This window comes from Bombina bombina, chromosome 3 (assembly GCF_027579735.1).
Source record: "Bombina bombina isolate aBomBom1 chromosome 3, aBomBom1.pri, whole genome shotgun sequence".
NCBI lineage: Eukaryota > Metazoa > Chordata > Amphibia > Anura > Bombinatoridae > Bombina > Bombina bombina.
Window position 1 is genome coordinate 186,051,595 of NC_069501.1, and position 10,929 is coordinate 186,062,523.

Below are 10,929 nucleotides of genomic sequence, written 5' to 3' on the forward strand. Positions count from 1 at the left end.
TACTATGGTTTGATGTTTAGTCTGACTTCCTATCCGATGAAAGCCTGTGGCTTTAGTTTGTGGCGTCAACGGTTGTTACTATTCCGTTCCTGTTCTGCTCCCGCATTTTTTTCTGACCTATGGGTGTTCAGTTTCTCTGTGCTAGTTAGCTGTCTATGGTAAGGTAGTCTTGTTCTACCTTTTGTCCTTCTGGGACTCCGGTTCTGGTTCAGGCTTTACATTGGTTCCTTTTGGATCCATGTAGGAGGTGATCTAAAATTTTTCCTTTCTTGCTTTCCTCCGTCGGTAGTGTGTTTTATGCGGGACTTTGTCCTCTTGCAGCCTAGTAGCTGCTCTTTTTCCAGTTGTGCTAGGGGCTTCTCTCTCTGTTTTGTCCTTGAATCTTCGGATTGTATATGGAGGTTCTTTCGGACCTTCTTATTTGATTCTGCCCTTCTTTCAGTTAGGGAGAATGTGGTGTTGGAGTTTTGTTTGTTGTTTCCCTTGCCATTCTTCATGGAGATATTTTTCTTTGTGTGCTTCTGGAGAGTGAGACTTGTGTCTCCTCAGAGGTTTTTGTGCTCACTGGAGTCCAGAATTTAGAGTGATTTCTAACTGGGATCCTTATGGTTCTAAATGATGGGTGGTTACCTTGTCCTCCTTCCATGTTTTTGTGCTTCCTGTCTCTATTGAAGTAGTTTTGAAGTTAGCGTGAATCTGGGTTGTGTCAGGCTATGGTGCCATCAGAATGGGCCGCCTTTTTTTCCGTGCCCATTTGCATTTAGTGTCCTCTATAAGCTTGGGTATTGATTTCCCAAAAGTAATTAATACAGCTGTGGACTCTCCCCGTTTAGGAAGATAAAAAAAACTTAAATTATGCTTACCTGATCATTTTCTTTTCTTCTGTACGGGGAGAGTCTTTAGCTGGGGTGTCTCTGCCTCCTCCTGTTGGCCAGGTTCAGTATTTCCCAAAAGTAATGAATGCATTAGTTTTATTTTATTTTCCTACCGTCTTTTCTGGCTTGGCTATACATCAGAGTAATTTCCAGTAATGTGGGAGGGGTTTTAAGGGCTCTGGGAGTTTTAAGATCTTTGCCTCCTCCTAGTGGTCAGAAGTATAATTCCCAGGAGTATGGAATTGTGCACTCTCACCACCATGAAAGAAAGAAATTTATCAGGTAAACATAAATTATATTATTACAAGTCCATAATACCAGAGAATTACAGTGCGCCCAACATTTTGTTTAGCGCACCCTATACTTTAAATGAATAGAGCACCCAAGCTAAACATTGCTCTAATGTTAAGTGGTTAGTTATGTATTAAGCTTGAGAAAAGTGTTAGGACTACAAACAAAAATAATATAAGTAATAAAAAATAAAAACATTAAAAGTACAATATATACAAACATACTGTATTTAATAAAATAAAGTATCATAAATATTAAATGTAAAAATTGTTTCCAATTAAAATAAATGTTTAAAATGTGTTTAGAAGAGAGAAGTCTGTCTGTCTGTAATGGATCTGAAAATTTTAAATTTGAATGTTCATAAGTTCAAGATGAAATCACTTCTTACTTTTTTGTTAATAAATCCGGCAAAGGGCCCTCCCTGTATTTATATATCTGTAGGATGCATCTTTATAAATCTCGTCTTCAAGTTTCTACATTAAAATATTTATTTCTCTTTTCCTATTTTGTATCTACAAAAGTACCCACTTCAAGAATCTGCACGACTAAGTAAGATGGGCTTTTTAGATTTTTTTTTTTCTCTTCCTGATTGCAACTTAAAGTGAAGGTCAATTTTCAGCAATGAGTGCCCGGTTTTTAAAAATACTTTTAAAAACAGGGGCACTGTCATTGATGAAAATTTGCATTGCACCGGATTTGTAGAAATACTTACCTTTTACTTCTGCAAAGCCGGATCGATGATTCCCGCCTTCTTCTTCCTGCTGTACAACCACAACAATGACGAAACCGACTTCCTCCAATCACAGCCGGGCATCACGAGTTGGACGCTCTGGGGTGCAAGCCATAATTGGAGGAAGCCGGTTTTGTCATTTCTGACGTCAGTACAGAGGAACTGAGGCTGGGATCGCCGATCCGGGTTTGCAGAAGTAAAAGGTAAGTATTTCTACAAATCCGGTGCAATGTAAATTTTCATCAATGAAAGTTCCCCTGTTTTTAAAAGTATTTTTAAAAACCGGGCACTCATTGCTGAAAATTGAGCTTCACTTTAAAACAGGTATTTGGCATTTACTCAGGGATCTTTTCCCTTCATATTGGACATGGAAATGTGTTTGTGTCACAATTTTCTTCTCACAAGGGAGTTGCAGGAATTCCCTGCAAATTCTTTGAATTTTTTTTATCATCTGATATACATTTCTCCAACATTGGTGTGTCCGGTCCACGGCGTCATCCATTACTTGTGGGAAATATTCTCCCCCACAGGGAAAGGCAAGGAGAGCACACAGCAAGAGCTGTCCATATAGCTCCCCCTCTGGCTCCGCCCCCCAGTCATTCTCCTTTCCGCTCTGAACAAGTAGCATCTCCACGGGGATGGTGAGGAGTTTGTGGTGTTTACACCTCTTCCTTTCTTAGGCAAAAGAATGACTAATTTTTTAAACAAATTTGATACTTATGCTTCTTCGGAGGCTATTTTTGGGAGAAAGGTTTTGCAAGCCGTGGTGCCTTCCATTTAGGTAACCTGATTTGTTCATCCGTGTCCTAAAGCTTTGGTATTGGTTCCCACAAGTAATGGATGACGCCGTGGACCGGACACACCAATGTTGGAGAAAACAGAATTTATGCTTACCTGATAAATTACTTTCTCCAACGGTGTGTCCGGTCCACGGCCCGCCCTGGTTTCCTAATCAGGTTGAAAAATTTTTTCTTTATCCACTACAGTCACCACGGCACCCTATAGTTTCTCCTTTTTCTCCTAACCGTCGGTCGAATGACTGGGGGGCGGAGCCAGAGGGGGAGCTATATGGACAGCTCTTGCTGTGTGCTCTCCTTGCCTTTCCCTGTGGGGGAGAATATTTCCCACAAGTAATGGATGACGCCGTGGACCGGACACACCGTTGGAGAAAGTAATTTATCAGGTAAGCATAAATTCTGTTTTTCCTCCATCCTCTGGACTGGATATGTTGCAGTAGTGGTTATAGGCCTTCCATGTTGGCATTATTTTGCCTCTTCTTTGAGTTCTTCTGAATAACTTTCTAAGAATCATCCAGTTTAACGAGGGAATTGCGTGTTCTCTTTGCATGTTTATCAATTATTAGAAGCATCTGATGTGAAGTGGGCATGCTCCAGCTATGCCTCACATCAAGCCTTACATTTGAAGGATGGTGCATCCTTAGGACGTTTATTTTTTGTTGCTCATTATTATGTTGCATCCTATTGAATCTTTGCTAGATGTTTATCTTTGATCCTTAAACTAAAAATATATTTTCTTCTAGCAAATACATCTTTTCTCATACTTTACCACAATAAGAGTGCAGAAGCTTCTGAGTGTATTGTGTTTTATATCATAAAATAACGGACTTTATTCTTAAAGGGATATTAAACCCACATTTTTTCTTTCATGATTCAGATAGAGCAGGCATTTTTAAGCAGCTTTTTAATTTACTTCTATTATCAATTTTTCTTCGTTTCTCTTGCTATCTTTATTTGAAAAAGCAGGAATAAAAGCTTCAGAGCCTGCCCATTTTATGTTGAGAACCTGGGTTGCGCTTGCTGATTGGATGGCTAAATGCAGGCACCAATCAGCAAGCCCTTTCCAGGGTACTGAACAAAAAATAGGCCGGCTCCAAAGCTTTCATTCCTGCTTTTTCAAATAAAGATAGCAAGAGAACGAAGATAAATTGATAATAGGAATACATTAGAAATTTTATTAAAATGGCATGCTCTATCTGAATCATGAGAGAGAAAAAAATTGGGTCCAGTGTCCCTTTACACAATGTCATTTCACAGGCTTTTTTTGACCCTGGAGATAAAAACTATGAAAAGCAACTATTCTTCTACATGGTTTTTGTACTTATGTTTGTCACAGATAAGACTGAATAATGACTGAGCATCTGCAGGTGATACTTTAAAATAACAAGGGAAGATTTTATGGTAGTTAAATCAGTGATTAAATGGACTGTGGAGTGCATTGGCCTGGCCAGGTGTAACAGCTTTTGTCTAAAGGTGCACTCAGCTACAGATGTTTCTACTGCTTGAGAAGATAAAATACCTGCCTCTCTTTATAAAGGTCGCAAAGCAATCCTATTCTGCTCACTTCCAACCTGCATTGAGTGTTTGTCTCTCACACATATTTTGGAAAAGTAATGTTGTTATCTGGTGCTCCTAAAGGTTCCTTTTTCATATTTTTTTTGTTTCCCTTTTTTTCCTCTCTCTTTTCTTGGCTTATCCATAAAAGTATTCAATGAAACTTGATTTTGTTGTCTTTGCCTTTATATGTAAAGGGACAATTTAAGTTGTTTTGAAACAAATTAAGCAGCATCAACTGTGTATTTCCTACTGATGGTCACTAATAACCCAAGTCTCACAGCTCTGTTAGTGGAGAGGGAAAAGTCTAAAGAAACGTTTGTTTATTCAAGATAGGAACATACTGTTAAAAAAAAAAAGTATAATTTTGAAATGGCCTTTTTAGATGAAACTAAGGAAAATCAACCACAACCTTTATATTTGTAGTCTGTTTATAAAGGAGTTATTTAATGCATCAATCTAGTTGCAAAGCCACACTGCCTCTGATACATGCTTCAATGGATAGGAGTCAAGGACAGGAAATATCCATAGCAAAATAAAATTCCCTAGCAGGAGGAAAAATAGGTTTAAGGAACAATGAAAAACACGTAAAAGAGTGTAGTTTGTATTATAATAGTGGTGGCAAAATCTCCTGAACATACTTGGCAACTGAAACATAAAACGGAGAATTCTAGCTAATTATTTTTCATATGACCTGCTCTCTTTAACAGAGTAATCATGACAATGCGATGTTGTGTACTGATACATAATGAGACCTTAGAGGGGGAGAGCGAGAGATAGCTGAGGGGCAGAGTATGTTTGGACAACTAGTCCAAATCATACACACACTCTACATATGATTAAAGATTTCATTAGAACATCTTCTATTCCAAGCTTTTTCCCACAGTACAATGCTCAGCAAACACCACCAGATGTCAGACTTGGTCTTCGGTTGATTGTTGCACAATATATCTTTTGAATCTCACTTTTGTATAATTATTTATTGAAAATATAACTTGGAAATAAATGTCATTGATGGGCTATGATCAGGAAAGACATGAATAATCATGGCTCAACAATGCTTGCAATCTATGAAGTATGAATTGTACTTTGTATATTTTAGGAAACTGCAATTTCTGTTAATCCCAGTATTGGGTGAAATCACTTATGAGTTTTCTAATTCTCACCAGATAAAATAGAATGTTCCCACATTCTGAAACTTTACTGTACTATGTGGGCATCCTCATGAAGGGCTGGCTGGCTGGCTGCTTTAGATATGCCCTAGCAAGTCCTAAACTGATTTTCAAAGTTACAATTATATGTGGGTGGGATGACAACAATTTTGCTCTCTTTACAGACATACAGAATACATGTTTCAGTCTCATTGAAGTATGTGTATGGGGTGTTTAACATTTCATACAATATTTATTTGTTTTTTTGTTTTGTTTTTTATAAGGCAATTGCATATGGTAAGTTGCTCTTAAATAATGTTGTAGAAACGTATGGATTTTTTATCCACATTTGCAATTTAGTTAATTGAACTACAAGTATGCACAGAAGGTGTTTCCATTTGTAACCAGAAAAGACTCCTGTTAATCTCCCGGATGCCTGAGAGGGCACAACAGAATCTAATAGCCAGATATTTTTAAGTTTTCATGGTATGTTCAGGTGTGTGTTTCTTACCTTTGTGGGTCCTGGAGTTGGTTACAGAGACACAGTACTATGTGTCAGGAGCTGAAGGAAGAAACAAGTAGGAAAAGGCTGTGCCTGGCTGCCTGATAAAATTGTCATTGTGCTGTGCTGGTGCACCCACAAGAGGGCGATAAATAGCTGTAAGCCCATTATTTTTTAGCAAAAATGTCATTTTACATGGTGTCCTAGTGCTCATTTGTTGATCCCTAATTTAGAGGCATGACAGCTGCTTTATTAGGCCAGATAACATTGGCAAAGGTTTCAAAACAGTTTTTGATGGCTTATTTAGTAGAGTGTCTATTTCTTTCTGAAGTGTAGTCTCTGCTCTCAGAATATCCTCGCATACCCCAGGCATTTTTTTAATTCAGTGAGCGTACTTGTCCCTATTACCTCTATTTCTCTTCAAGTTGAGATTATAACAACTTGTTATCCTAATGTCGTGTTAAAAGAAAAATGTTTGCTTTTATCTACAGCTTTATTAAATCTCTTAATATAAGCTATTTATCTGAGAGTTCTATGTAAAAACCTAGCGCCTATGTGGTGTATCCTATAAGCTCCGGGTGTGTTGACTCCTAGAAGTGAAGTAAGGATCTAAAGCAAATGGGTATGTTTCCAGAGCGCCTAACCTGACAGAGGCTAGGATACAATGTTTAACAACTCTTGAGGATATTGTTAAAAGTGTAGCATATTTATAACATATCACTTAGAATCCTATAAGTTAGTACATAACACTTTAAAAGGTAAAAGGTAAAAACAGGTTTAAAAACATGGATCCATGCATACATTAAATAATCTAAACCTTTGTGCACAAGGTATAGGGCCTTGATTTTTTAGGCTCTGTGACTGATGTGTAAGGCTTACACGATGGCTGTTTATCCTTAGCCTGGTGTAGCACTGAGCCACTCCTATTGTATCCAAAATGTGTGCTCACTGTGTAATCTGTAATACCATCCTTGAAGTGTCCGATTAATGTATATCTTGTGGTGATAAATTGAGAAGTACAGCTGAATCGAACGGTGAAAAAATGTGTGAAAATTGTAAATCCCAAAGATAGTGAAACTTTCAAAATAAACTTCCAATTGAGTCCAAACCAGTGTTAAAGTGTGAAGAACTGATATAAAAAAAATGCTAATATCAGAATACTGATATAAAAAATTAAAAATTAAACATGTGAAAAAAAGAAAAAAAATTGAAATATAAAAATATATAAATATATAAAGAATGTGCAAGTGTTTCAGGTTAGGTACAAATTCCTTTCAAATCTTTGTGATGAGAGTCTGCAGTCCTACTGCTGAGACCTCAAATGGATATCCAGATTCCCAGAAGGCTGTGCAGCTCTTTGGTGAATACTTCTGTGAAAGAAGTTGGAATAGTGTAGTTTGTTTGGGTTTAAGTGAAAATTATGAATAAGGCTTACCAGATAATCGGTCAACGCATTTCGGCCAGAGGATAAACAGCCATTGTGTAAGCCTTACACATCAGTCAGAGCCTAAAAAATCAAGGCCCTATACCTTGTGCACAAAGGTTTAGATTATTTAATGTATGCATGGATCCATGTTTTTAGTCTGTTTTTAATACCTGTTTTTTTACCTATTTTAGTGTTATGTACTAACTTATAGGATTCTAAGTGATATGTAATAAATATGCCACACTTTTAAGAATATCCTCAAGAGTTGTTAAAACATTGTATCTTAGCCTCAGTCAGGTTAGGCATTCTGGAAACATACCTATTTGCTTTATAAGCTATTTATCATTAGACCTCTTTAACTTCCCTAATCAATTCATATTAAAGGGACAAATACCCAAATGTTGAAGCACTTGAAAGTGATACAGCATATCTGTAAAAAGCTGACTAGAAAATATCACCTGCACACCTTTTATGTTAAAAAGGAAGGACATTTGACCTCAAAATTTCTTCATTAGCCACATCCCATTGTAAAGAGACTTTAAGCATCCAATAAAGTTGCTAGTCCCAGGACTTGCAAGGGAACATGCATCTGGCATGTGCACACACAGTCATGTTATTTCCCTCCTCAGTTTAAGGAAGTTTACAATGAATCTAGGTAGATTTAAAGGGACATGAAGTCCAAAATTTTCATGATCCTAGATCATATATAGCAGCGATGCACTACTGGGAGCTAGCTAAAAGCCAATGACAAGGGGCATATTTGTGCAGCCACCAATAAGCAGCTTCTACACCAACCTAGGTATAGTTTTCAACAAAGGATACAAAGATAATTAAATTAGATAATAGAAATACATTGGAAACTTATTTAAAAGTGCATGCTGTATCTGAATCATGAAAGAAAAAAAATGGTTTTGTGTCCCTTTAGGCAAAAACTCATGAGATCACAGTAAAGCAAAGTGTGACATTAGCACTGATGAAGCTGATTGGCTGCTGCTGTTTTTTTTTTTTTCTCTCAACATGCAGCTGACAGTAACTGTAGAATAACTGTTCATTCACAGAGCACTTACTATTGTGAGCTGTAGAAATTTTGAGCTAAAATTTCTTTTTTTACATGGAGATGTTTAGGTGATATTTTCCTGTCAGGTATTTACAGTTATGTTGAATCACTTTCATGTGATTTAGTATATGGGTATTATGTCCCCTTAATGCTATGTATTTATTTATTTTAATCTTTTATGTTTAGACCATCTATTATGCACCTTTAAAAATATAGTAACAAATCTTTCTTTTTGAACACAGGAAAGGTAAATTAAGTTCTCCTTTTTTAAATTTAAAGATTTTAATTCATGCATTTTTATACTGTATGAAAAACATTGGTAAAATTAGACTTCTAATGATATTCCCTTGTTTCTTTCAGATCAAATCCAGGCAGTGAAGACCTAAGAAGATAATAGAATAATATATACTATCATAATAAATAAATATGGACCAAAAGATGCGCTAGTTTACTGTCTTATCCCTAATAATTCACTTGGTCCAACAAAGGTCATTTTATTTGAGTTAGATCCTCAGGTACTTGTTTTGTAAAAAGATCTGTGAATAGTGAAAGCTATAAAATTATTGTGATGTTTTTTTAAAATTGTGAATTTTAAACTGACAGCTGTATATAATAGCAAGATTTCACTTTTTAACTTATTAAATTATTTACATTTCTTTCATGTAATTAGCAAGAGTCCATGAGCTAGTGACGTATGGGATATACATTCCTACCAGGAGGGGCAAAGTTTCCCAAACCTCAAAATGCCTATAAATACACCCCTCACCACACCCACAATTCAGTTTTACAAACTTTGCCTTCGATGGAGGTGGTGAAGTAAGTTTGTGCTAGATTCTACGTTGATATGCGCTCCGCAGCAAGTTGGAGCCCGGTTTTCCTCTCAGCGTGCAGTGAATGTCAGAGGGATGTGAGGAGAGTATTGCCTATTTGAATGCAGTGATCTCCTTCTACGGGGTCTATTTCATAGGTTCTCTGTTATCGGTCGTAGAGATTCATCTCTTACCTCCCTTTTCAGATCGACGATATACTCTTATATATACCATTACCTCTGCTGATTCTCGTTTCAGTACTGGTTTGGCTTTCTACAAACATGTAGATGAGTGTCCTGGGGTAAGTAAATCTTATTTTCTGTGACACTCTAAGCTATGGTTGGGCACTTTGTTTATAAAGTTCTAAATATATGTATTCAAACATTTATTTGCCTTGACTCAGAATGTTCAACTTTCCTTATTTTCAGACAGTCAGTTTCATATTTGGGATAATGCATTTGATTTAATCATTTTTTCTTACCTTCAAAAATTTGACTTTTTTCCCTGTGGGCTGTTAGGCTCGCGGGGGCTGAAAATGCTTCATTTTATTGCGTCATTCTTGGCGCGGACTTTTTTGGCGCAAAAATTCTTTTCCGTTTCCGGCGTCATACGTGTCGCCGGAAGTTGCGTCATTTTTTGACGTTATTTTGCGCCAAAAATGTCGGCGTTCCGGATGTGGCGTCATTTTGGCGCCAAAAAAAAAAGCATTTAGGCGCCAAATAATGTGGGCGTCTTATTTGGAGCTAAAAAATATGGGCGTCGCTTTTGTCTCCACATTATTTAAGTCTCATTTTTCATTGCTTCTGGTTGCTAGAAGCTTGTTTTTTTGGCATTTTTTCCCATTCCTGAAACTGTCATTTAAGGAATTTGATCAATTTTGCTTTATATGTTGTTGTTTTTTCTCTTACATATTGCAAGATGTCTCACGTTGCATCTGAGTCAGAAGATACTACAGGAAAATCGCTGTCTAGTGCTGGATCTACCAAAGCTAAGTGTATCTGCTGTAAACTTTTGGTAGCTATTCCTCCAGCTGTTGTTTGTATTGATTGTCATGACAAACTTGTTAAAGCAGATAATATTTCCTTTAGTAAAGTACCATTGCCTGTTGCAGTTCCTTCAACATCTAAGGTGCAGAATGTTCCTGATAACATAAGAGATTTTGTTTCTGAATCCATAAAGAAGGCTATGTCTGTTATTTCTCCTTCTAGTAAACGTAAAAAATCTTTTAAAACTTCTCTCCCTACAGATGAATTTTTAAATGAACATCATCATTCTGATTCTGATAACTCTTCTGGTTCAGAGGATTCTGTCTCAGAGGTTGATGCTGATAAATCTTCATATTTATTTAAAATGGAATTTATTCGTTCTTTACTTAAAGAAGTTCTAATTGCTTTAGAAATAGAGGATTCTGGTCCTCTTGATACTAATTCTAAACGTTTGGATAAGGTATTTAAATCTCCTGTGGTTATTCCAGAAGTTTTTCCTGTTCCTAATGCTATTTCTGCAGTAATTTCCAAAGAATGGGATAAATTGGGTAATTCATTTACTCCCTCTAAACGTTTTAAGCAATTATATCCTGTGCCGTCTGACAGATTAGAATTTTGGGACAAAATCCCTAAAGTTGATGGGGCTATTTCTACCCTTGCTAAACGTACTACTATTCCTACGTCAGATGGTACTTCGTTTAAGGATCCTTTAGATAGGAAAATTGAGTCCTTTCTAAGAAAAACTTATCTG

The 10,929-nt window shown here is 36.7% G+C and overlaps 1 protein-coding gene across 3 annotated transcripts in view; it reads left to right on the top strand.

Annotated features, from left to right (window-relative positions):
- ARL6 (ADP ribosylation factor like GTPase 6) overlaps window positions 1-8,822 on the top strand; it is a 474,277-nt gene extending 465,455 nt beyond the window's left edge. For all 3 annotated transcript variants that reach the window (XM_053706042.1, XM_053706044.1, XM_053706043.1), the window contains one exon: window positions 8,744-8,822. In XM_053706042.1, coding sequence (XP_053562017.1) covers window positions 8,744-8,769 — 26 coding nt within the window. In that variant the 3' untranslated portion in view covers window positions 8,770-8,822. The remainder of the gene's footprint in view (window positions 1-8,743) is intronic.
- The last annotated feature ends 2,107 nt before the right edge of the window (window positions 8,823-10,929 follow it).